The sequence below is a fragment of the Schistocerca cancellata genome, chromosome 2 (genome assembly GCF_023864275.1).
Source record: "Schistocerca cancellata isolate TAMUIC-IGC-003103 chromosome 2, iqSchCanc2.1, whole genome shotgun sequence".
NCBI lineage: Eukaryota > Metazoa > Arthropoda > Insecta > Orthoptera > Acrididae > Schistocerca > Schistocerca cancellata.
The window spans coordinates 811,509,355-811,537,072 of NC_064627.1; the positions used below are offsets into that span (position 1 = coordinate 811,509,355).

Consider the following 27,718-nt stretch of genomic DNA (forward strand, 5'->3'; position numbering starts at 1 on the left):
CTGAGTTTGATCTCTGCTCATATGAGCCGCTGGCTATGAAGACAACATTTTGGCACAGACAACGAACTGCAGGCCAGCGTAGAGAATTGGTGGAAAGCACTGGCGGCTGCCTTCTATAACGAGGGTATTGGAAAGTTGGTAAAACGCTACGACAAACGTCTAAGTCGGATCGGCGACTATCGGGATAAGTAGCTGAAAGTTGTAGCAAACTGTTCCAAATAAAACAGTTTTGATTTTCACTGTGGTTTCCATTTCACGACCTATCGTTCCTTACTTTTGGAATAGCCCTCGTATTTATCTCATTGTGAGAAAAGAGGGTCAGTGCCTTCATGGAAAAATGCTTGTGGTTGCCTACGGAACAATGATTGTACCCAAGCATGTACCTGTTCGTCCGAAGAAAATCAACGGCGACGAGTGTCTTCCTCATGGCTTCAAAAATATGGATGTCGCGTGGGGAGGGTTTGGTGCTATGTGGAGGATGTGTAAGGGATCCCCCCCCCCCTCTCGAAACTTCTGCAGCGTTGTCGAAACAACCTTAAAACATGTGGCAAAGGGTTATCTTCCAACAGAATTTTGCCATCTGTCAACATTCCTGGGCGTTTGGACTTGATGGCGCGCTTCAATCTGTGCAAAGTGTGCACGTTCCGCTGTGCGCTAATTCTGGCACGGGGTTCGAGGAAGTCAATGAGCAGTGATTCCTTGCAGTCAAAGAAAAAGGTCATCATGACTTTCCCCGAGCTGAGGCACCTGCTGTTTCAATTACACGTCCTCCAAATGGTCTCAATCTCTCTCCTTGCGATTTCCATGAAACCGCATGGAGACATTCGTGGCTGTCAATTTGCTTCGGACGAAGATTTGCTCGCCTTGGGAATCACCAATGATCAGCGACATGAGGATGCAGAAGACAATGGAAACCATTGCGTTACAGACACAGAACGTGTATCCACAGGACATGTGGACTGTAATTGAAAAAGTGCCATGATGATATCTCCATTGGAAAAAGATTCCGGAATGGTTCCCAATTCGGATCTCCTGGAGGTGACTGACGAAGCGGAGGTGACCACGAGAAAAAGACTTAATAACCAACGAAAGGATAACGCTCTACGAGCCGGAGTGTGGAATGTTAGAAGCCTGAAAGTGGTAGGAAAGCCAATAAATCTGAAAAGGGAAAACAAAGGCTTAGTCTAGATATAGTGGGGGTCAATAAAGTGAAATGAAAAGTAGACAAGGATTCCTGGTAAGATGAGTATAAAGTAATATCAACAGTAGCAGAAAATGGTGGTATAACGGAAGAAGGATTCGATATGCTCTAGGAAGGTGGAGCAGAAAGTGTATTACTGAGAACAGTTCAGTGACGGGTTGTTCTCATCAGAATCGACGGCAAACCAACAGCGATAACGATAGTTCAGGAATATATGCCGACGTCGCAAGCTGAAGAGGTATAGAAAGTATATGAGGATATTGAACAAGTAATTCAGTACGTAGGGCCGGCCGCGGTGGTCTAGCGGTTCTAGGCGCTCAGTCCGGAGCCGCGCGACTGCTACGGTCGCAGGTTCGAATCCTGCCTCGGGCATGGATGTGTGTGATGTCCTTAGGTTACTTAGGTTTAAGTAGTTCTAAGTTCTAGGGGACTGATGACCATAGATGTTAAGTCCCATAGTGCTCAGAGCCATTGAGCCAGTACGTAGAGGGAGATGAAAATCTAATAGTCATGGGGGGTTGGAATGCGGTTGTAGGGGAAGGAGTAGAAAAAGGGTTACGGGGGGGAGAATGTGGACTTGGAACTAGGAATGACAGGGGAGAACGACTAACTGAGTTCTGTAATAAAAATCAGTTAGTAACAGCGAATACTCTGTTCAAGAATCACAAGAGGAGGAAGTATACTTGGAAAAGGCCGGAAGAGACGAGAAGAATGCAGCAAGATCACTTCATGTTCAGAAATCAGATACTGGATTGTAAGGCGCATACAGGAGCATAGACTAAGATCACAATTTAGTGATGATGAAGAGTACGTTGAAGTTTAAGGGATTAGTGGGGAAGAATCAATGCGCAAAGAAGTGGGATATGGAAGTGCTGAGTAATGAAGAGATACGCTTGAAGTTCTCTTAGGCTGTAGGTACTGCGATAGCGAGTAGCTCAGTAGGCAGTTCAGTTGAAGAGGATTGGACATTTCTAAAAAGAGCAATCACGGAAGTTGGGGAAAAAATAGGTACAAGGAAGATAATTGTGATGAAACCCTGGGCAGCAGAAGAAATAATACAATTGATTGACAAAATAAGGAAGTAAAAAAATGATCAGGGGCATTCAGGAATACCAAAATACAGGTGACTTACGAATAAAATAAATAAAAAGTGCAAGGAGGCTGAGACGAAACAGCTACGTGAAACGTGTGAAGAAATCGGAAAGGAAATGATTGTCAGAAGAACTGAGTCAGCATATAGCAAAGTCAAAACAACCTTCGATGTAATTAAAAGTAAGGATGGGTAATATTAAGAGTACAACGGGAATTCCACTGTTAAATTCAGAGGAGAGAGCAGGTAGGTGGAACCGAAAGGGTACACTGAACGCCTCTATGAGGGGGAAGATTTGTATGATGTGATAGAAGAAGAAACACGGATCGATTTAGAAGAGACAGGGGATCCAATATTCGAATAAGAATTTAAAAGAGCTTTGAAAGACTTAAGATCATATAAGGTAGACGGGACAGATAACATGCCATCAGAATGTGGCAAAAAAACGAATATTCACGTTCGAGTGTAGAATGTATGAGTCTGGCGATGTACCATCTGACTTTCGGAAAAATATTATCCACACAATACCGAAGACTGCAAGAGCTGACAAGTACGAGAATTATATCACAATCAGCTTAACGGTTCATGCATCCAAGTTGTTGACAAGCATTATATACAGAAGAATGGAAAAGAAAATTGAGGATGTGTTAGACGACGATCAGTTTGGCTTTCGGAATGGCAAAGGCACCAGAGAGGCAACTCTCACGTTGTGGTTGATAATAGAAGCAAGACTAAGGAAAAATCAATACATGTTCATAGGAGTTGTTGATCTGGAAAAAGGGTTCGACAGTGTCAAATGGTGTAAGATTTTCGAAATTCTGAGGAAAATAGGGGTAAGATATAGGGAGAGACGGGTAATATACAACATGTACAAGAACCAACAAGGAATAATAAGACTGGAAAACCAAGAACAAAGTACACGGATTAAAAAGAGTGTAAGACAGGTATGTAGTCTTTCGCTTCTAATGTTCGATCGATACATCGAAGAAGCAACAATGGAAATAAAAGAAATGTGCGGGAGTGGAATTAAAATTTAAGGTGAACGTATGTCAATGATACGAACCGCTGATTACATTGCTTTCCTGAGTGAAAGTGAAGAAGAATTACATGATCTGCTAAATGAATTGAGCAGTCTAATGAGTACGGAATATGGATTGAGAGCAAATCGAAGAAAGACGAAAGTAATGAGAAGTAGAAGAACTGAGAACAGCGAGAAACTTAACATCAAGAGTGATGCTCACGAAGTATATGAAGTTAAGGAATTCTGCTGCCTAGGAAGCAAAATAACCAATGAAGGACGGAGCGGAGAGGTCATCTAAACCAGACTAGCACGGGAAAAAATGGTAATCCATGCCAAGCGAAATCTGCTCGTATCAAACACAGGCCTTAATTTGAAGACATTTCTGAGAATCTACGTTTGGAGCTCAGCATTGTATGGTAGTGAAACGTGGACAGTGGGAAATCCGAAACGGAAGAGAATCGAAGTATGTGATGCTACAGACGAATGTTGAATGGGCTGATAAGATAAAGAATGAGGAGGTTCTGCGCAGAATTGGAAAGGAAAGGAATATGTGGTAAACACTGTCAAGAAGAAGGGAGTGGATGACAGGATATCTGTCAAGACTTCCATGGTACTAGAGGGAGCTTTCGAGGGTAAAAACTGTAGAGGGAAACAGAGATGGGAATACATCCAGCAAATAACTGAGGATGTAGGTTGCAGGTGCTACTCTGAGACGAAGAGGTTGGTACAGGAGAGGAATTCGTGGTGGGACGCATCAAACCAGTCAGAAGACTGATGACTCAAAATAAATGAATAAATAAATCGTGATGCCTCCTGACACGAGATTGCTACCCATCCTTTTTTCGCTCTCTGTGGACTCAGAATACAGAGTATCAAACCTTTTGCACTAAGGGAAGTTCTAATGACGATTTATAACGATATGAACAATGTCTGGTCTTTATTATTGTGTGAAATAAAGAATAAAATGACTGGTGGGGCGAGAAAGTCCCAATTTAAGGGTTGAACTAGAGGTAAAGCGATAAATTCGAAATTCTCACTGGAAGTGCATATTTGGAGAAGAAAAAGTGATTGGAATTAATCATCAGAAGTGCGTTAACGAGAGTAAAGGAACCAGTCGCAATCATTTCTGCTTCACTACGAAGGTCTCGAGGAAAAAAGGTAGCTAAGTAACGAAAGAATTTTGAAATGGATTCCCTCAGACAGAAGGACCTCCACCTACAAGCCGGAATTACGAACTAGATACCAAGTGGGTTGAGGATACCAATAACAATACTGCAAGAAGGGCAATGAGCAGAAAAGTGTTGTTGGGAGACTGCCTTAGACATACAGGGAATAACTTCCATGGTACTAGAGGGAGCTATAGGTGTTCGTTCTTTCCGCGCGCTAAACTAGATTGGAATAATAGAGAATTGTGTAGGTGGTTCGAGAAACCCTCTGTAAGGCATTTAAATGTGACTTGCAGAGTATCCATGTAGATGTAGATGTAGAGGATTGGACAGAACTATGGAAATACCAAGAACACAACACATTACTATGCCTAATACGGTGTAAAAAACCAAATGGCATTCAGCCGTCTTGCAATGGATAAATAGAAGTCCTGTATGGATTTGAAGGGAATGTCGTACCATTTTTCCTCCAAAATAGTGGCAAGTTCGGCTACTGATGATGGAGGTGGATAGCGACCATGTACCATTCTTCCCAAAGTATGCTACGAAGATTCAATAACATTGAGAAGGATGGCAGGAGTTCAGGGGAGATGTGGCAATTTAGCCTCGCGCTCACGAACCCAGTCCTGGGCGTCGCGAGCTGTGTGCATAGGTGCCCTGTCGTCTTGAAACACAGGATTACCGTTGGGAAACAAACATTGTACCATGGGATGTACCTGTTTAGCCAAAATGGTCACATAATCCTTGGTAGTAATGCGCCTCTCCGGAGTACCATGGTGTCCACCAAATACTACGATATGACTGCCCAAATCATCATCGAACGGTCGTCATATTTCACCTTTGGGACGTAAACTCCGGCAGAAGCTGGAAACAGTGCGCAACAAGATTCAGCCGACCAAATTACTTCCTTCCGTTACTTCATCCATCTACATCTACATCTATACTCCGCGAGCCACCTTACGGTGTGTGGCGGAGGGTACTTATTGTACCACTATCTGATCCCCCCTTCCCTGTTCCATTCACGAATTGTGCGTGGGAAGAACGACTGCTTGTAAGTCTCCGTATTTGCTCTAATTTCTCGGATCTTTTCGTTGTGATCATTACGCGAGATATATGTGGGCGGTAGTAATATGTTGCCCATCTCTTCCCGGAATGTGCTCTCTCGTAATTTCGATAATAAACCTCTCCGTATTGCGTAACGCCTTTCTTGAAGTGTCCGCCACTGGAGCTTGTTCAGCATCTCCGTAACGCTCTCGCGCTGACTAAATGTCCCCATGACAAATCGCGCTGCTTTTCGCTGGATCATGTCTATCTCTTCTATTAATCCAACCTGGTAAGGGTCCCATACTGATGAGCAATACTCAAGAATCGGACGAACAAGCGTTTTGTAAGCTACTTCTTTCGTCGATGAGTCACATTTTCTTAGAATTCTTCCTATGAATCTCAACCTGGCGCCTGCTTTTCCCACTATTTGTTTTATGTGATCATTCCACTTCAGATCGCTCCGGATAGTAACTCCTAAGCATTTTACGGTCGTTACCGCTTCCAATGATTTACCACCTATGGCATAATCGTACTGGAATGGATTTCTGCCCCTATGTATGCGCATTATATTACATTTATCTACGTTTAGGGAAAGCTGCCAGCTGTCGCACCATGCATTAATCCTCTGCAGGTCTTCCTGGAGTACGTACGAGTCTTCTGATGTTGCTACTTTCTTGAAGACAACCGTGTCATCTGCAAATAGCCTCACGGAGCTACCGATGTTGTCAACTAAGTCATTTATGTATATTGTAAACAATAAAGGTCCTATCACGCTTCCTTGCGGTACTCCCGAAATTACCTCTACATCTGCAGATTTTGAACCGTTAAGAATGACATGTTGTGTTCTTTCTTCTAGGAAATCCTGAATCCAATCACAAACCTGGTCCGATATTCCGTAAGCTCGTATTTTTTTCACTAAACGTAAGTGCGGAACCGTATCAAATGCCTTCCTGAGTCCAGGAATACGGCATCAATCTGCTCGCCAGTGTCTACGGCACTGTGAATTTCTTGGGCAAATAGGGCGAGCTGAGTTTCACATGATCTCTGTTTGCGGAATCCATGTTGGTTATGATGAAGGAGATTTGTATTATCTAAGAACGTCATAATACGAGAACACAAAACATGTTCCATTATTCTACAACAGATTGACGTAAGCGAAATAGGCCTATAATTATTCGCATCTGATTTATGACCCTTCTTGAAAATGGGAACGACCTGCGCTTTCTTCCAGTCGCTAGGTACTTTACGTTCTTCCAGCGATCTACGATAAATTGCTGATAGAAAGGGGGCAAGTTCTTTAGCATAATCACTGTAGAATCTTAAGGGTATCTCGTCTGGTCCGGATGCTTTTCCGCTACTAAGTGATAGCAGTTGTTTTTCAATTCCGATATCGTTTATTTCAATATTTTCCATTTTGGCGTCCGTGCGACGGCTGAAGTCAGGGGCCGTGTTACGATTTTCCGCAGTGAAACAGTTTCGGAACACTGAATTCAGTATTTCTGCCTTTCTTCGGTCGTCCTCTGTTTCGGTGCCATCGTGGTCAACGAGTGACTGTGTAGGGGATTTAGATCCGCTTACCGATTTTACATATGACCAAAACTTTTTAGGGTTCTTGTTTAGATTGTTTGCCAATGTTTTATGTTCGAATTCGTTGAATGCTTCTCTCATTGCTCTCTTTACGCTCTTTTTCGCTTCGTTCAGCTTTTCCTTATCAGCTATGATTCGACTACTCTTAAACCTATGATGAAGCTTTCTTTGTTTCCGTAGTACCTTTCGTACATGATTGTTATACCACGGTGGATCTTTCCCCTCGCTTTGGACCTTAGTCGGTACGAACTTATCTAAGGCGTACTGGACGATGTTTCTGAATTTTTTCCATTTTTGTTCCACATCCTCTTCCTCAGAAATGAACGTTTGATGGTGGTCACTCAGATATTCTGCGATTTATGCCCTATCACTCTTGTTAAGCAAATATATTTTCCTTCCTTTCTTGGCATTTCTTATTACACTTGTAGTCATTGATGCAACCACTGACTTATGATCACTGATACCCTCTTCTACATTCACGGCTTTACGGTTTTGACACCACGTTTCCCTGTTTCAGGTATTTGTATGACTGAAGAATTCCAGATCACTCTGCAGTTCCCTACTTATGGACGTCTCTTTGAGTCGTTTTGGTGCTGACAGTGTTAACAAGTGCGACATTAAGTTCTTTAGTGACTTTTTCCGCTCTCATCCTCTTACTTTTGGTCACAAACGTCTAAAGTGGCCATCTATCACAATCACTCAACACACACATTCGTCCCTGTTGTGACTTGGTGGATGAATGTCTTCTACGTTCACTGTATGCAGCAGAAATCATCGATGCGGTGCCTCTTGAAACACCAAACTCTTTGGCACCCTTGTTTAAGGAGCACCGATCACACGAACACCAAGAATTTGACCTCGTTCGAATTCATTTAGCTCCGACGCAATGCACTCACAACCACATAGTAGACTGTTCGCATCACAACTGGCACTTGGAAGGTGTAGATGACATCACACAGTTAGTGTACAAACGCACAGTACATCCTGCAGGCTTCGGTAGCATCTGCATTATGTTCAAGCATACATTCTCGCGGTGTTTCCATATGTACGTGCAACCCCCATATAATTCCTGTGTATGCATTATCAATGCACCTGGAGGGTAACTACATGATATCCGCGCACCGAAGCATTCAGTTAATCTTCCCGCAGTGCGCTCTGGAGTTTAGGTTCAAATGGCTCTGAGCACTATGCGACTTAACTTCTGAGGTCATCAGTCGCCTAGAACTTAGAACTAATCAAACCTAACTAACCTAAGGACATCACACACATCCATGCCCGAGGCAGGATTCGAACCTGCGACTGTTGCGGTCGCTCGGCTCCAGACTGTAGCACCTAGAACCGCACGGCCACCCCGGACGGCTGGAGTTTAGGGTTGCAAGAGAAGCAGGGTTGTAGTTTCCTGGTGGGTATTGCAGGCTGACCCACTGGGAGGTGTACCTAGGCGCAGCCGACCTGTCTGCCGTGGAGCCGGGCCGCACCGTGGTCACCACCATCAGGGGCATCAAGTACCCCGGCTACGACGCAGCGCTCACTGGGCTCACCAGCGACGTCGGACTCATCGACCTCGGCGCGAATGTTCCGCTTTCCCGTAAGTACCATCACACTGGTTTCTCAGTACCATATTACAAGTACCCGACTCATATTACTATCACTACTTCATACATTTCACGCCAGGACCAGATGACTCGAAGTGAATCGTAACTCATAAACTGATACGATAGCTGAATTAGCAACGTGATATGTTTATGGACAGTACTGTCGGTTCCTCTATACACTGAGGTCATACGAGGGTTGGAACTTTAATAGTGGCAACTTTTTATTTACAGCTCGTACAAAATAGATAGGTGTTTCAAAGTTTCACTGACCTTCAAAGTACTGACCAGCATTGTGTATAACCCGTTGCCAGCGACGTGGAAGTCGTAGGCTACTCTCACAAGGGAACCTCCCCATCGCACCCCTACTCAGATTTTGTTATAAGTTGGCACAGTGGAAAGGCCTTGAAAAACTGAACACAGATCAATCGAGAAAATAGGAAGATGTTGTGTGGAACTATGAAAAAAATAAGCAAAATATACGAACTGAGTAGTCCATGCGCACGATAAGCAACATTAAGGATTATGTGAGCTCAGGAGCGCCGTGGTCCCGTGGTTAGCGTGAGCAGCTCCCGAGTGAGAGATCCTAGGTTCAAGTCTTCCCTCGAGAGAAAAGTTTACATTCTTTATTTTCGCAGAGTTATGATCCGTCCGTTCGTTCATTGACGTCTCTGATCACTGTAATAAGTTTAATGTCTGCGTTTTGCGACCGCGCCGCAAAACCGTGCGATTAGTAGACGAAAGGACGTGCCTCTCCAATGGGCACCGAAAACATTTGCTCGAAAGGTCATAGATCAACCGATTCCTCCACAGGAAAACACGTCTGATATATTCTATACGACACTGGTGACGGCATGTGCGTCACCTGACAAGAATATGTAGTCGAACCATCTAACTTGTACACTTGGCGAATGGGTAAAAAGATTATTCTACCTTGCCCGATTTAGGTTTTCTTGTGGATGTGACAATCACTCCCAAAAAGTGATGAAAACATAAGAGTTTGTCACATAACCTGCAACAAATGAATGCAACAGTTTCACGGTCGCACAGTTTTCCCTGTGCTCTGTCAAAACATATGTTTTTAACGTTTTCAAATTTTTCCGTGTGTAGACCGTCAAATCCTGCATGTGTCCAAGAAAATCTGAACACGTCCTGGAATTTTGGAGAGCGAAGTTGATCATGTTTGAGTGCATGAACTTTGATAATTGTCTGAAAATAAAAAATTGAAACCTTTCACTCGAGGTAGGATTGAACCAAGGACCTTTCGTTGCGCAGCTGCTCACGCTAACCACGGGACCACGGCGCTCCTCAGCTCGTAGTTTCCTTGATGTTGCATATCTTGCGTGCGGACTACTCAGTGTATATTTTGCTCGTTTTTTTCATAGTTCCACACAACTTCTTCCTGTTTTCTCGATTGATCTGTGTTCAGTTTTTCAAGGCCTATCCACTGTGGCAACTTATAATTAAATCTGAGGGGGGTGCGATGGGGAGGTTCCCTTGTCAGCAATACCAGGTGTGTTGACAGTTCGAGTGACGCGGCCTATTGCCCGACGAATCTGTAACAGTTCTGAAGCGAATGCCGTGAAGTGTTTCATTCAGTTTAGAAATTGAGTTGAACTCACGAGGACTTAGTCAGGGGAGTGCTGTATGTGGTATAGCACTTAGCAGCACCATCAGTCAAACAAATCAGTAACAGCTTGCATTGTACGTGCTTGAGCATTGTCCTGCAAAATGATGGTCAGTTTCTGCAGAAAGTATCATCACTTCTGTTTCTAAGCTGGTCGTAGGTTGTGTTACAAAAATGAACAGCATAAAATGTCATGGGACAGCGGTATGTTCATACACAGATGGCGGTCGTATCGCCTAGACAAGGCTTAAAATGGCAGTGCATTGACGGAGCTGTCTTTTATACTCAGGTAACTCTTGTGGAAGGGTTTCCGACGTGATTACGGCTGCACGACGGGATCTAACAGGCTGTGAACGCGGAATGGTACTTGGAACTAGACGTAAGGGGCACTCCACTTCGGAAATCGCTACGCAATTCAATACTCCGAGATCCACAGTGTCAAGAGTGTGCCGAGAATACCAGACTTCAGACATTACTTCTCACCACGGACAACGCAATTGCCGATGGCCTTCACACAACGACCGAGAGCAGCGGCGTTTGCGTTCAATTGTCAGTGTTAACAGTCAAATAACACTGTGTGAAATAACCACAGAAATCAATCCGGACCTACGACGAACGTGTCTATTAGGATAATGCTGCGAAATTAGGCTTTAATGGACTATGGCAGCAGACGACCGATGCCAGCGACTGTCCTAACAGCAAGACAAAGCCTTCAGCGCCTCTCCTGGGCTCCTGAGCCATATCGGTTAGGCCCTAAACAAATGGAAAACCGTGGCCTGGTCAGAGGCGTCGCTAAGAGCTAATGATAGCGTTCGAGTGTGGCGCAGACCGCACGAAGCCATGTACGTCAACAAGACACTGTGCAAGCTGGTGGTGGCTACATAAGGTGTGAGCTGCGTTCACATGGAATGGACTGGGTCATCTAGTCCAAATGAGCCGACCATTGACTGAAAATGGTTATGTTCGGTTACATAAAGATCATTGTCAGCCATTCATGGATTTCACATTCCGAAACAATGAAATTTTTATGGAGACAATGCTTATGTCACCGGGCCACAATTGGTCGCAGTTGGTCTGAAGAACATTCTGGACAATTTGAGAGAACGATTTGCCCAACCAGATCGCCCGACGTGGATCCCATCGAACATTTATGCGTCATAATGGAGAGGTCAGTTCGTGTACGAAATCATGCGCCGGCAACACTTTCACAGTTGTGGACGGTTATAGAGGCATCACGGCTCAATACTTCTGCAGGAAATTTCGAGTGACTCCTTCAGTCCATGCCACGTCGAATTTCCGCACTATGCCGGGCAAAAGAAGATCTGACGCGATATTTGAAGGTATTCCATGACTTTTGTCGCCTCAGTGTATATAATAACACTGGTAATAATATGTAGTTTTTTCGGCATAAAGTTGAAGTTAAGGTTTCAGCAATTATTTAGGATAGGCGTACTACAATAAGGAAACATAACCCGCCAGGGTACCCGAAAGCTCTAACGCGCTGCTTCCTGGACTCGGGTAGGAGCGCCGGCCCCGCATCGAATCCGCCCGGCGGATTAACGACGAGGGCCGGCGTGCCGGCTAGCCTGGATGTGGTTTTTAGGCGGTTTTCCACATCCCGCTAGGTGAATACCGGGCTCGTCCCCATGTTCCGCCTCAGTTACACGGCTCGCAGACATCTGAACACTTTCGCACTACTTCACGATTTATACTCGACGCAGACAGCTGGGGTACACTAATTCCGTCCCAGGGGGTACGGGGTGGCGGCAGGAAGGGCATCCGGCCACCCCTTAAACATTAACGTGGCAAATCCGATTAACGATGGCTGACACTGCGGGTCAAGGATCAAGCGATAGCTAGCATACTGCAATAAGGAAACATACTAGTTTGTAATTCCTTTAATTGCATGAAGTGCCTCACTAAGAGTCTTCAGTCACATTTTCTGTGTTGTTTCGGCAGATATTTGCAATTTTATTTCTGAAATGTGTAGATGAAGTCGGCCTAAACAAACACCGCTCATCACATATTTCATTCGATGCCCACTGTCAACAGAAAGCGTTGTTTATTTCCCGTCACAAAGCCAAATGAGTTCAAACGGAATTTTTCGTGCCCATTCGACCATGAGAGCTGCATCAAACCAGTCTCAGCACTGAAGACCACAACAACAACAACAACAACAACGACATTCGACCATTGTCCAGAACGTTCTTCAAATCAAACTCAAACAACGGTAGCTCAGTAACTTAGCGAAATAGAAATTCCGACATTGTTTGGGAACATGAAGTCCATGAATGGCTGCAGATGGTCTCCAAGTAGCCGAAAATAACCTTTTCTAGTCAAGACAGCCCATACTATTGTGGAGCCACAACTAGCTTGCATTGTGCCTTGTTGACTACTTGGGTCCATGGCTTCGTGGGGTCAGCGTCACCTTCGAACCCTACGGTCAGGCATTACCAACTGAAACTGGGAGTCATCTGACCATGCCATGGTTTTCTAGTCGTCTAGGATCCAACCAATATGGTCACAAGTCCCGCGGAGACGCAGCAGGCGATGTCGTGCTATTAGCGAAAGCACTCGCATCGGTCTTCTGATACCATAGCCCATTAACGCCTAATTTCGCTGCACTGTCCTAACAGATACGTTCATCGTACATCCCACATTGATTTCTGCCGTTATTTCAGGCAGTGTTGCTCGTCTGTTAGCACTGACAACTCTAGGTAAACGCCACTGCTCTTGGTCGTGAAGTGAACGCCGTCGGCCAGTGCGTTGGCTTTAGTGAGAGGTAATGCCTGAAATTTGGTATTCCCGATACTGTGGATCGCAGAATATTGAATTCCCTAACGAATTCCGAAAAGGAATGTCCCATGCGTCTAGCTGCAACTTCCATTACGCGCTCAAAGTCTGTTAATTCCCGTCGTGCGGCCATAACCACGTCGGAAGCCTTTTCACATGTATCACTTTGGTACAAATGACAGCTTCGCCAATGCACTGTACTTTTATATCTTGGGTACGCGATACTAATGTCATCTGTATAATTGTTCATAGCTATCCCACGACATTTGTCATCTCAGTGCCTGTTATGTCACTCACTTAAAAAAAAACCGAGAATGTTCCTCGCTTGTGGGAAACTTGTTTAGTTTCATTCATATGAAACCGGAGAACGTTTTCTTCATTGAACAACTTTTTACATCCATGTTGAGAACATTCTCAGATGAAGTATATTCTCGGACTCGCTTTATTCATGCGAACGTGAGAATGTGCGCTGAAATTCCGAGAACAATGTACATTCTCCGTTTCATTCATACGACCTTATGTTCGGTAGGAAACTGGTTGAGCTGTACCTGTTTCTACTGACAGCAGCAACTCCCGTTGAGTTTGAAACCGTTTTTCACTGATAGCACATCACACACGTTTCAGTCACTGTCGGTATGGATCTTCTTAAGACCACTGTTCTTACGCCCTGTTACACTGCTGCAAGTGATACACCATTGTTTATAGAATCGTTGGACAGTCCGTATTGACACATCAACAAATCGGGCAACTTTATTCGCCGTATAGTCATAGGCACTCCCAAACACGGCTGCTTGTCTCTGCTGTTTTGTTACCGTACTCGTATGTCTCTCGGTCGACCCATCTCACTGCCCTGATACCACTCAGTAGACTGACAAATGTACACCACTTTACTGCCATGACTTAGAGAGGCAGTCAATCGGAAACCAAACACCCGCTATGACAGGATCATAGAATGGTTCCATTCAAAAGGAACCACAGCACACGATAAAACATTTATCCTACTGGGAGACGAGACGATCAGTTCCTGATCTGTAGAACGTGGTCGGCCGCTGATGGTGCACAACTGTACCCAGTCTTGCAGTTACTCGTCCGACTGAAACTGGCGTCGACACACGTCTTTCCACAGGTCGCCAAAGATGTGAAAATCAACGGTGAAGGACGTGGGCTGTAGGGGGAATGTTGCAGTACTTCTCAACCAAATCGCTGAGGCGTAGCCTTCGCCTGATTGGTAATTACAGGTTGTTACAAAAAGGTACGGCCAAACTTTCAGGAAACATTCCTCACACACAAAGAAAGAAAATATCTTATGTGGACATGTGTCCGGAAACGCTTACTTTCCATGTTAGAGCTCATTTTATTACTTCTCTTCAAATCACATTAATCATGGAATGGAAACACACAGCAACAGAACGTACCAGCGTGACTTCAAACACTTTGTTACAGGAAATGTTCAAAATGTCTTCCGTTAGCGAGGATACATGCATCCACCCCCCGTCGCATGGAATCCCTGATGCGCTGATGCAGACCTGGAGAATGGCGTATTGTATCGCAGCCGTCCACAATACGAACACGAAGAGTCTCTACATTTGGTACCGCGGTTGCGTAGACAAGAGCTTTCAAATGCCCCCATAAATGAAAGTCAAGAGGGTTGAGGTCAGGAGAGCGTGGAGGCCAAGGAATTGGTCCGCCTCTACCAATCCATCGGTCACCGAATCTGTTGTTGAGAAGCGTACGAACACTTCGACTGAAATGTGCAGGAGCTCCATCGTGCATGAACCACATGTTGTGTCGTACTTGTAAAGGCACATGTTCTAGCAGCACAGGTAGAGTATCCCGTATGAAATCATGGCGGTGAATCGAGGAAGTACAGTACATACTGACGAAACTAAAATGAGCTCTAACATGGAAATTAAGCGTTTCCGGACACATGTCCACATAACATCTTTTCTTTATTTGTGTGTGAGGAATGTTTCCTGAAAGTTTGGCGGTACCTTTTTGTAACACCCTGTATGTCAGTGGTTGTTATCTTGCAACAGTATGATATCGTCCAACAGCATTACGACAGACCGAGGGCAAACGCTGAAGCCAACGGTGGAAACATCCCTCATCTATCCCATCAAAGAAATCCAAAGTTGTTCACACAAGTTCCGGTAAGCTCATGATGACCTTCTTCTTCAACTGCAGAGGTCGGCTGGTCGTCGAGTTCCTCGAGCGTGGAACCACAATCAACAAGCAGCGGTATTAAGACACTTGCAGTAGCTGCGATGCGCATTAATGCTCAGGAATGCTGTTGGACGGTGTCATCCTGTTATAAAGCAACGCCCGCCATCACACTGCCAGTCAGACGAAGGATGCGCTTCAGCGATTTGGTTAGGAAACACTGTAACATCCACTGTACAGCCCGGACATCATGCGATTTTCACATATTTGGCTACTTGCAGAAATGAATGTGTGGACGACGGTTTCGGTCGGAGGAGGGGGTGTAAGAGTGTGTGCAGCTGCGGATCCTTCAGCGGCCGGCCGCGTTCTAACGAAACATGGACTGATCGTATCGCCTCCCAGTGGAATAGATGTCTTAAAGTGTGTGGTGATTGGTTTTGAATGGAACGATTTCACGGTGCGGCTGTCCTGAATGTTCGGTTTTCATTTGACTGTCACTTAAACGGCAGCAGTGGTGGGTCACATGATGGGTGCACTCCAAAGCTACCATTGCGCTATTTTAAGGGGGTCACTAATATTTTGTCCTGTGGGTTTCGTTTCCTCTTAGAATTTAGTCATGTCTTGACAGTGTGATATATCAGCTTTGAATCCTACAAGACGTGTGAAAAAACATGTTTTTTGTTTATGTTGCAGCCTACGTGCAGCCAGCCAAACTGCCCGCTCGCTCGGAGATCGGCAAGGTCTACTTGGGACAGGAGGGCGTCTTCGTGGGATTTGGAACCACTACTGTTGCGTCCGCAAGTACAGAAATGCTGCAGTCTCTTGTCATTAAACGTTTTCAATTTCGGAGTACTGCAAAACATTCTTGATATACTGTAAATTATAATAGACAACAGTGTGTTGTGTATGGCGACCAAAATTCGTCATGGTAGAGACTGCAAAATATCGCCTCTGCAGAGTTAATAACGACCGACGCTCTGTGCAGAGGCGGGTAGAACCCGGGCGGAAAGTACGCGGAGAATCGCTGAGTAACTTTAAACTGGAACGGCTGATTTCTAGAAGCGATTCGTGTAAGACAACTTTCGATAAGAAAACCGATATTTGACGGGGCTAGCAAAATCGATCCAGGTATTAACATGTAAACATGGGAGGGAAACGAATTCCGAAATTCAGTTCGGGTCTTCCAGAAATTGTATCGTATGCTAATTCAGAAATGGATAAAGTACCTTAAAAATTTTAACGGTGTAACTCGTTTTCCTTTGGATGAATAAAAATAAACTTCGGGGTAATAAATATTCTTGCTGCAACTATAGTTAATTTCGAAATACAGGCACGGTAAGAGGTAGAGGTTGCATTAGATCTCGCTTAGATTGCGTCGCATCGCAGCCCATGTTTCTTAACTTTATACTGAATAACTTTCTACGAAATTCACATTTAAATTTCCGTTTGTTTCCAATCGATAAGCGATGAAGAATTTCGTTGTTATTGTAATTACGGAACTCCTTCGGATGTGGCTTTCTGTAGAGCCTTCTGAACTGGAATATATCCCGTAGAACCTTCTACCACAAGCCTTCAGATTACGTAGTTGCCTTTCAAGTAGTACCGCGCACTGTCGTAAAATTACACTTTTAATCACATACCAATTTTTTATTTAAATACCGAAAATATGGTCATTATGTTGGTGCAAAATAATATTTTAATTAAATACCCACTTTTTTAAACTAAATGTCCAACATATGCTGCTTTTCATTTCAGGTATTTTTTAAAGTTTCGACGTATCCCGAAGAAAGTTTTCATAGTACTGAATTTGATTATGACCACATGGACGATATTGTTAGTTAGTTACATGTTGCACAGAGCATTTGAACGATTCTTTAATCGAAATGATGTGGAACGAATCATTTTATAAGATATGTACAGGTATAGGGTGTTAAATTCAATTAATTTCTTTTCCAGGCTATCAGTTTTTCAACTTTTAAATAGAAATTCGTTCATGGGATAGAGTGAGTTCTCCAGAAGAAATTATATTTTAAACTTGTTATTGTATGTTATTGGACAAATGATCAAAAATTTTTGCTCATTCCTAACCCATTGATATCTTTAATGATACGAATGAATGTCGTTTTCCCCCTCTAATGTTGTTCGTATGGACATCACTGTTATTCGCAAATTGTGATGGATTACTTACGACGAATTTATTAGCGAATATATTTATTTCAACGGTACAGCTAAAATGCCTAACTCTGTGAAGGTGTACCTACGTGACGGCCTGGGTGAAAACTACATACACTGACGGAAAAGATTTTCAACAGCAAAAAATAATTAGAGTAATGAAAGTTCGGGAATACACTTGTCTTGGTAACTCGTAAGTGACTGACATTGCAAGATGACAGGTTAATGTAAGCGCGAGATACGCATTGCAGATGTGAAATGCAGGTACGTTAATAACCAGTGTAACCGTCAGAATATTGAACGCCAGCATATAAACGTACATGCATTGTATTGTTCAGATGCCGGATGTCAGTTTGTGGGATGGAATTCCATGCCTTGGTCGGTCAATACAGGGATAGCTAATGCTGTTTGTGAATGACTCTGCAGGTGTCGTCCAATGATGTCCCATATGTTCTCGATGGGAGACAGATCTGGTAATCGAGCTGACCAAGACAACAAGTCGCAGTCTGTATATCATGTTGAGTTGCAACATCAGTATCTGGGCTAGCGTTATTCTGTTAGAAGACACCCCCTAGAACGCTGCTCATGAATGGCTATACAAGTAGAATCGCCAGAATGACGTACAAATTTGCAGTCAGGGTGCGTGGGATAAGCACGAGAGCGCTCCTACTGTCATACGAAATCACACTCCTGACCATTGCTCCAGGTCAGACAGGTTGGTTGCAGGCCCTCAACTGGCTTTCTTCTAACCAACACACGGCCGTCACTGTCACCGAGGCAGGAACAGCTTCAATCAGAAAACACGACATACCTCCACCCTCTTCTCAAATGAGCTCTCGTTTGACACCGCTGAAGTCACTAATGGCGATGGTTTGGGGTCAGTGGAATGCACAGTGCAGAGCGTCTGGCTCGGAGCTGTCATTGAAGCAACCGATTTGTAACAGTCCGTTGTGTCACTGTGGTGCCAACTGCGGCTCACATTGCTGCTGCAGATGCAATACGATGCACTAGAACCACACACAGAACACGATGGTCTTCCCTCTCAGTAGTGCCACGTTGCCGTCGGGTCTTCTTGCAACCGAACAGTCTGGTGACCACCGCTGGCAGCAAGCACGTACAACGGCTACATTCCCGCCAAGTCGTTCTGCAGTATCATAGAAAGAACATCCAACTTCTTGTAGCCCTATTACACTACCCCATTCAAACTCTGTGAGGTGCTAATAATGGGGTCTTTGTCGCCTTAATGGCGTTATTGACTGACATCAACTCACCACGTCCAATCTGGAAGGTAATTAACGTTCAAGACTGTTACAGCGTGTATTTAAAGCAAACCTGATTCGCATCCTCGTAGTGACCGTACTAGGGCCACTCTTATGAGAATAGCGTGAAATCTGAATAGACATCATCTTTCAGATGTTAGAAGTACGCTTATCAACTTTCGTTTACGTCGAACAACTCCTCCTTGGTTTTGCGATTTCTTCCGTCCATGTACACTACTGGCCATTAAAATTGCTACACCAAGAAGATATGCAAATGATAAACGGGTATTCATTGGACAAAAATATTATACTAGAACTGACATGTGATTACATTTTCGCGCAATTTTACCCAGAACGGCCACCTCTGGCTTTGATACGCCTGGGCATTGAGTTAACCAGAGCTTGGATGGCGTGTACAGATACAGCTGCCCATGCAGCTTCAACACGATACTACAGTTCATCAAGAGTAGTGACTAGCGTATTGTGACGAGCCAGTTGCTCGGCCACCATTGACCAAACGTTTTCAATGAGTGAGAGATCTGGAGAATGTGCTGGCCAGGGCAGCAGTCGAACATTTTCTGCATCCAGAAAGGCCCGTACAGGACCTGCAACAAGTGGTCGTGCATTATCCTGCTGAAATGTAGGGTTTCGCAGGGATCGAATGAAGGGTAGAGCCACGGGTCGTAACACATCTGAAATGTAACGTCCACTGTTCAAAGTGCCGTCAATGCGAACAAGAGGTGACCGACACGTGTAACCAATGGCACCCCACACTATCATGCCGGGTTATACACCAGTATGGCTATGACGAATACACGCTTCGAATGTGCGTTCACCGCGATGTCGCCAAACACGGATGCGACCATTATGATGCTGTAAACATAACTGGATTCATCCGAAAAATTGACGTTTTGCCACTCGTGCACCCAGGTTCGTCGTTGAGAGTACAACATCGCAGGCGCTCCTGTCTGTGATGCAGCGTCAAGGGAACCGCAGCCATGGTCTCCGAGCTGATAGTCCATGCTGCTGCAAACATCGTCGAACTGTTCGTGCAGATGATTGTTGACTTGCAAACGATCCCATCTGTTGACTCAGGGATCGAGGCGTGGCTGCACGATCCGTTACAGCCATGTGGATAAGATGCCTGTCATCTCGACTGCTAGTGATACGAGGCCGTTGGGATCCAGCACGGCGTTCCGTATTACCCTCCTGAACCCACCGATTCCTTATCCTGCCAACTGTCATTGGATCTCGACCGACGCGTGCAGCAATGTGACGATACGATAAACCGCAATCGTGATAGGCTACAGTCCGACCTTTATCAAAGTCGACAACGTGACGGTACGCATTTTTCCTCCTTACACGAGGCATCACAACAACGTTTCATGAGGCAACGCCGGTCATCTTCTGTTTGTTTATGAGAACTCGGTTGGAAACTTCCCTCATGTCAGCACGTTGTAGGTGTCACCACCGGCGCCAACCTTGTGTGAATGCTCTGAAAAGCTAATCATTTGCATATCACAGCATCACCTTCCTGTCGGTTAAATTTCGCGTCTGTAGCACGTCATCTTCGTGGTGTAGCAATTTTAATGACCAGTAGTGTATTATTCTTACTGCTTGCTTACGTGCAATCAATACGTTGTTTTTGTGGTGAGCTACCCCAGAAAATTATTCCATTAGACATAACTGAGTGGAAATATCCAGAATGTGCCAGGAAGTTAATTGGTTTGTTTCCAAGAGTAGCATCATGCAAAGAGTAAAGTAGCTGAACTTAAGTGGCAGAAGAGCTCAGCAGTATGCTTCTTCCAGCAATAGTAGATTTTATAAATAAACAATTTTAAAGCCTAGGCGATCGTGGGGTCCTTTCAAAAATGATACACGATTGTGAACTCTAGCTGAACGTGAAGTTAAAATAATAGTTCCACAGTCAGAGCGTGTCGCATTGCAATTCCACAACTCACTTCTGCCTTCTGAGTTTTTATACTGAAACTACAGGTGTCATATTTTTCTGCTTATCATTTGCTACCGAAGTTTATACCTTTATTTGTAAAAAGCTTAGATCTTCTGCTACAAAAGATATTTGATATCCAGATTTAAGGTTTCTCGACAATATGTACTGATAAAATTCTCTCGAATTTCCAGCCGCGTCACGTGGTTTGAAATCTACAATGATTTTACACGACTTGATGCGGCTGAAAGTTGAAGAGAATTTTGAAGGATATTTGACTTACACCCCGCCCCTTTTTTCAGGGCAGAACCTTTTCACTTCAAAGTAAATATGTTGTATATTTAACGCATCAATTCCATCCCAACGACTTTTGACTTTCTTCCACAGTATGAGTTACATGTTGTGTTCCAGACGCCATCTCCGACTACAGTTTGAACTACGCGATCCTGGAGGTGATCGACGACGGAGACGAAGGTTGGGCCATGCGTGCCAAGGGACACAACGGAGAATCAGGCTGTGTAAGTACGGCTGTAATACTGACTCCATAAAACCATCTGATCACAAGGATAAAGGCATACGCTCCCCTTTGTGAGGTGTCGTGTGCCAGCCCTTAATGCAAGTCTTCTGATTTCGCAGCCATCTGCGTCTGGGATTCTTTATGCAGGCAGACATCCTGCTAGTCTCTTAGCATAATTACGAAAAAAAGAAAACTAGTAAAGTCGCAACTTGGGCTATTTACTCTCTGTCAAATCGGGTTGGGGTCCGAGCCCCTGGCTTTGATGGTAATGTACAAGGGTTGGAACTGTAATAGTGGCAACTATTTATTTACGGCTCGCACAAAATAGATACGTGTTTCAAAGTTTTACTGACTTGCAAAGTAGTCACTAGCATTGTGTATAACCCGTTGCCAGCGATGTGGAAGTCATAGGATACTCTTAGCAGTGCCAGTTGTGTTGACAGTTCGAGCGGCGCTGTCTATTGCCCGACGAATTTGTAGCAGTTCTGAAGCGAATGCCATGAAGCGTCTCCTTCAGTTTAGAAATCGAGCTGAACTCAGGAGGGCTTAAGTCATGGGAGAACAGTAGGTGGTATAGCACTTAGCAGCCCCATCAAACAAACAAATTATTAACAGTTTGCACTGTACGTGCTTAAGCATTGTCCTGCAGAATGATGGTCAGGTCCTGCAGAAAGTGTCACCACTAATTATGCTGTTCAGTTTTGGAACACAACCTACGACCAGCTAGAGACAGATGACACTTTCTGCAGGACCTGAGCATCATTTTCCATGACAATGCTAAAGCACTTACAGTGCAAGCTGTTACTGATCTCTTTGACTGATGGGGTGCTAAGTGCTACACCACCTACTGCACTCCCCTAACTTAAGCCCTCGTGAGTTCAACTCGAATTCTAAACTGAAGGAAACACTTCAAGGTATTCACTTCAGAACTGCTACAAATTCGTCGGGCAATAGACCGCGCCGCTCGAACTGTCAACACAACTGGCACTGCTAAGACTATCCTATGACTAACACATCGCTGGCAACGGATTATACACAATGCTGGTGACTACTTTGAAGATCAGTAAAACTTTGGAACACATATCTATTTTGTACGAACTGTAAATAAATATGAAACTTCCTGGCAGATTAAAACTGTGTGCCCGACAGAGACTCGAACTCGGGACCTTTGCCTTTCGCGGGCAAGTGCTCTACTATCTGAGCTACCGAAGCACGACTCACGCCCGGTCCTCACTGCTTTACGTCTGCCAGTATCTCGTTTCCTACCTTCCTACCAGAGCACTTGCCCGCGAAAGGCAAAGGTCCCGATTTCGAGTCTCGGTCGGACACACAGTTTTAATCTGCCAGGAAGTTTCATATCAGCGCACACTCCGCTGCAGAGTGAAAATCTCATTCTGTAAATAAATAGTTGCCCCTATTAAAGTTCCAACCCTCGTACTTTAAAACTGAATCATTGTTCTGGGAAAATTGGAAACTGATTAGTGTGAGTTTTACTCGTATTATGAATGTAATTGTTATTGTTAGTGAGGTTCCAGTACCACTGTTTAAAACATTTATTGATTATTATAACAGCTGTTTCGGAAGATTTACATTCTCAAGTACGTCTACATTGTCCTGACGTATATATACCATCTCGTGTGACTGTATCTGGTGACTGTTCTCCTTATATTTCATGTGAAATTCTAAAATTCTATTTCACGTCGATTTTATACTTTTTTTTTTTCAGTGTGGTGCAACTTTTATACTGCCTGGCGTAACATTTTGAAATGGTACTGTAAATATTTCGTGTAATTTTTTGACAGTACACACCATATTTACAATATTATATCAGAATATTAAGACGCACTGTATAAAACAGCTAAAATCGACGATAAATCGATATTTTAGAATTCACATAAATATAACGAGAACAGTCAGCAGCTACGGTCACACCAGATGTTATATATACGTCAGGACAACGTAGACGTTCTTGAATGCGGATATCTTGCGAAACAGCTGTCGTAATCAGAATGAGATTTTCACTCTGCAGCGGAGTGTGCGCTGATCTGAAACTTCCTGGCAGATTAAAACTGTGTGCCGGACCGAGACTCGAACTCGGGACCTTTGCCTTTCGTGGGCAAGTGCTCTAGCGCTAGAGCACTTGCCCGCGAAAGGCAAAGGTCCCGAGTTCGAGTCTCGGTCCGGCACACAGTTTTAATCTGCCAGGAAGTTTCATATCAGCGCACACTCCGCTGCAGAGTGAAAATATCATTCTGGAAACATCCCCCAGGCTGTGGCTAAGCCATGTCTCCGCAATATCCTTTCTTTCAGGAGTGCTAGTTCTGCAAGGTTCGCAGGAGAGCTTCTGAAAAGTTTGGAAGGTAGGAGACGAGGTACTGGCAGAAGTGAAGCTGTGAGGACGCGGCGTGAGTCGTGCTTCGGTAGCTCAGATGGTAGAGCACTTGCCCGCGAAAGGCAAAGGTCCCGAGTTCGAGTCTCGGTCCGGCACACAGTTTTAATCTGCCAGGAAGTTTCAGCTATCGTAATAATCAATAAAGGTTTTAAGCAGTAATACTGGAAACTTATGTCCCTTCAAGACATATACTTCACTGCAGTAACTCTGTTACTTTTACAAATGATTAATTTATCTGTACATATTCTACGTGATCAGGAGTATCCGGAAGCCCCGTGTAATACGAAACTGACGACCAGATGTCACCAGAAACTTATGCGGCAGTGTAAAAGGAGACGGGGAATATTGTGTGTCTCTATCCTGTGCGAGCTTCATCATCTCCGAAAAACTAGTGCACCCTACAACCTTCTGAATCTGCTTACTGTATTCACCTCTTGGTCTCCGTCTAGGATCTTTACCCTCCCACACTTCCCTCCAATGCTAAATTGGTGGTCCTTGATGTCTCAGAATGTGTCCTACCAACCAATCTCTTCTTTTGGTCAATTTGCTTGACTAATTTCTTGTCTCCCCAATTCTATTCAGTACTTCCTCATTAGTTAGGTGATTTATCCACATAATCCTCGACGTTCTTCTGAAAAACCACATTTCGAAAGCGTCTGTTCTCTTTTTGTCTGAACAGTTTATTGTCCGTGTTTCACTTACATACGTGGCTACGCTCCAAGCAAATATTTTTAGAAAAAAATCCTAACACTTAAATCTATAGCCAATGTTAACAAATTTCTGTACTATAGAAATGCTTTTGTTGCCATTACCAGACTACATTTTATAACCTCTCTACTTTGAGCATAATCGGTTATTTTGCTGCCCAAATAGCAATACTTAGCTACTACTTTAAGTGTCTCGTTTGCTAATCAAATTCCCTCATCATCACCTGTATTTATTCGACTACGTACCATTATCCTTCTTTTGCTTTTGTTGATGTTCATCTTACACCCACCTTTCAAGACACGTTTCATACTGTTCAACTGCTCTTCCAAGTCCTTTGCTGACTCTGACAGAATTACAATGTCGTCGGCAAAGGTCAAAGTTTTTATTTATTTCCCCTGAGCTTTAATCCCTACTCCAGATTTTTCTTTGGTTTCCTATACTGCTTGTTCAATGTATAGATTGAATAATATTGGGGGTAGGCCACAACCCCGTCTCACTGCCTTCTCAACCACTGCTTCCCTTTCATGCCCTTCGACTCGTATAACTGCCATCTGGTTCCTGTACAAGTTGTAAATAGCCCTTCGCTGCATGTATTTTACCTCTGCTACCTTCAGAATTTGAAAGAGAGTACTCCAGTCAACATTGTCAAAAGCTTTCTCTAAGTCTACAAATGCTATATACGTAGGTTTGTCTTTCCTTAAGCTGTCTCCTAAGATAAGTCGGAGGGTCAGTATTACCTCGCATGCTCCTACATTTCTCCGGAATCCAGACTGATCTTCGCCGAGATCGGCTTCTACCATTTTTTCCATTTTCTGTACAGGATTCGTATTGGTATTTTGCAACCATGACCTATTAAACTGATAGTCAGCAGCTGCTTTCTTTGGAATTGCAATTATTACATTGTTCTTGAAGACCTACGTATGAGGATGAGTCAAATGAAAACCTAAAGATTTTTTTAAATATTATTTATTGTGCAGAAGTGGTACAAAGCTGAATCACTTTTCAACATAATCTCCCCCACGCTCAATGCAAGTCCTCCAGCGCTTACAAAGTGCAAAAATTCCTTTAGAAAAAAATTCTTTTGGTAGACCACGCAACCACTCGTGCATCACGTGGCGTACCTCTTCATCTTAACGCTTTGATTTGATTGCAGGCCGCAGATGATTTTTTACTAGACCTGTGTATGATGCACTGCTGATAGTGTCCCCCCTAGGCATGTAATACTCCAAAATGACGGCTTTTTCGTCCCAAAAGAGAGTCAGCATAACCTTCCCTGCTGATGGTTCTGTTCAAAACTTCTTTGGTTTTGGTGATGAGGAATGGCGCCATTCTTTGCTATCTCTCTTCGTTTCTGGTTGATTGAAGTGAACCCAGGTTTCATCTCCAGTAACGATTCTTGCAAGGAAGCCATCACCTTCTCGTTCAAAGCGCCGAAGAAATTCTTCACAAGCATCAACATGTCGTTCTCTCATTTCAGGAGTCAGCTGCCGTGGCACCCATCTTGCAGACACTTTGTGAAACTGGAGCACAACATGCACAATGTGGTGTGCCGACCCATGACTAATCTGTAAACATGCTACAGTGTCATTCAGTGTCAGTCGGCGGTTTTCCTTCACTATGGCTTCAACTGCTGCAATGTTCCGTGGAGTCACAACTCGTTGTGCCTGACCTGGGCGAGGAGCATCTTCCACTGAAGTCACACCATTTGCGAGCTTCCTACTCCATTCGTAGACCTGCTGCTGTGACAATATATGCATCACCGTACTGAACCTTCATTCGTCGATGAATTTCAATAGGTTTCACACCTCCACTACGCAAAAACCGAATAAAAGAACGCTGTTCTTCCTTGGTGCTAGTCGCAAGTAGGGAGGCCATCTTTATACTGATACTGCGACGGTATGTGTCTATCTGCTCTATGTTGCCACCTACAGGTCATTCTGCACGCAGTTTGTAGCACGCTTACCAACTTACAGGATAACGGAGCGAAATTTCCATTTGTTATTCCAAATTTAAGGTTTTCATTTGACTCACCCTCGTACATTCCTTGGCCACCATGCGAAATGTGCTGCAAACAATCCTGGAATCTCTAGTGTGGCTACAGGCTGTCGTGGATGCAGATGGTCGTCACACTGAGCAACCTTTGTAGCCTGGAAAATAAACACGGTACAATGTTACCCTCTCATGTGGAAATTAAAATGTGTTTCTTTCAATGCTTTATTCGTTATTTCTCTTCCGCACGTCCTTACAGAAGTTTCCACAAAATTTCATTGTCCTACGAGCAGTGGTTTTTCTTAGGGGCCCTCTCAAATAGCGAAAGTTTAATTATAATCATCCTGTATGTTGGCGAGAATAATTCTATTTGCTTACTCCATAGATTTTTCTACTTTAAGCAGCACACGGCCAGTTAACACGGACGTCGACTCCTGTCGACGACTAAAGAGGAAGTCTTGGGAAGCTGGAAAATACAAACGAATCTGACGCGGCATTATAGCTTAGAAACATTTATAGAATAACGTCGCCGCGAAAATCTTGTTTCTCACGTGAGGACGTGCGCGTGTGGTTGCAGGACGACTACGGCAGCCCGCTGGTGCAGAACAGAAACGGGACGCCTGTGGTGATCGGCGTGAACACCTTCATCGCCGGCGGCGACGGCTGCAACAACGCCGTCACCGGCTTCACCGTCGTCTCGCTCTACCTCGACTGGATCTCCTACGTGGCTGGCGTCCAGGTCGACCAGACCCCCGCATGACGTGCCTGCGTTTCCTGAAGCCCTGCCATTCTGCTCACGAGCTCATCCGTTCTCGAAATTCCTGCGATATAAAATGGGCTTCTACGACTAAATTAAACTGTGGTGTATTAGAAGTAATGTAATTGAATTCTGTGTACAATATAGAGTAAATGAGTCAGCTAATTTGTTCTATTTTTACTTCGTCTGAACCAGTACCGGCCACTTAACAGTAGTTTTAAGCATGGGAAGTGAGCTGTATTTACGCCTTTCCCCCTCTCCTATTCATCTTTCTGACAAACACACACACACACACACACACACGCACAAACAAACAAAGTCTAAATTTTAATGCTGCTAAACTGTTAAACAACTATAATAAGGCGACAGAAATTAGTTTAGTAAAATCTGCCATGAAATTTAATAAAGAAAACGTGAACAACATTACATTCATCTTCAAACACGAAAAGATTGTTTGCCTTTCCATTGTGTTCCCGCGACAAGCGCTAATACGAGGCTAATCCCAAAAGTAACGTCTATTTTTTTTATAAGTACATAAACCTGTTTGTTTCTACAGTGGTTTACATTAGTTTACAGCTTGAACATTTAGCTACATTCGACATAATCACCATTTCTGTCGATGCATTTTTGTAGACGCTGCGGCAGTTTTTGTATGCCCATTTTACCTTACTTTTGGGATTACTCTCGCAATATTC

The 27,718-nt window shown here is 44.0% G+C and overlaps 1 protein-coding gene across 1 annotated transcript in view; it reads left to right on the forward strand.

The window, feature by feature from the left end:
• Nucleotides 1-27,287, forward strand: part of LOC126148456 (elastase-1-like) — a 56,375-nt gene extending 29,088 nt beyond the window's left edge. The window contains exons 4-7 of the mRNA XM_049915758.1: nucleotides 8,525-8,697; nucleotides 15,975-16,082; nucleotides 21,072-21,178; nucleotides 26,844-27,287. Coding sequence (XP_049771715.1) covers nucleotides 8,525-8,697; nucleotides 15,975-16,082; nucleotides 21,072-21,178; nucleotides 26,844-27,026 — 571 coding nt within the window. The 3' untranslated portion in view covers nucleotides 27,027-27,287. The remainder of the gene's footprint in view (nucleotides 1-8,524; nucleotides 8,698-15,974; nucleotides 16,083-21,071; nucleotides 21,179-26,843) is intronic.
• Nucleotides 27,288-27,718: the final 431 nt, after the last annotated feature.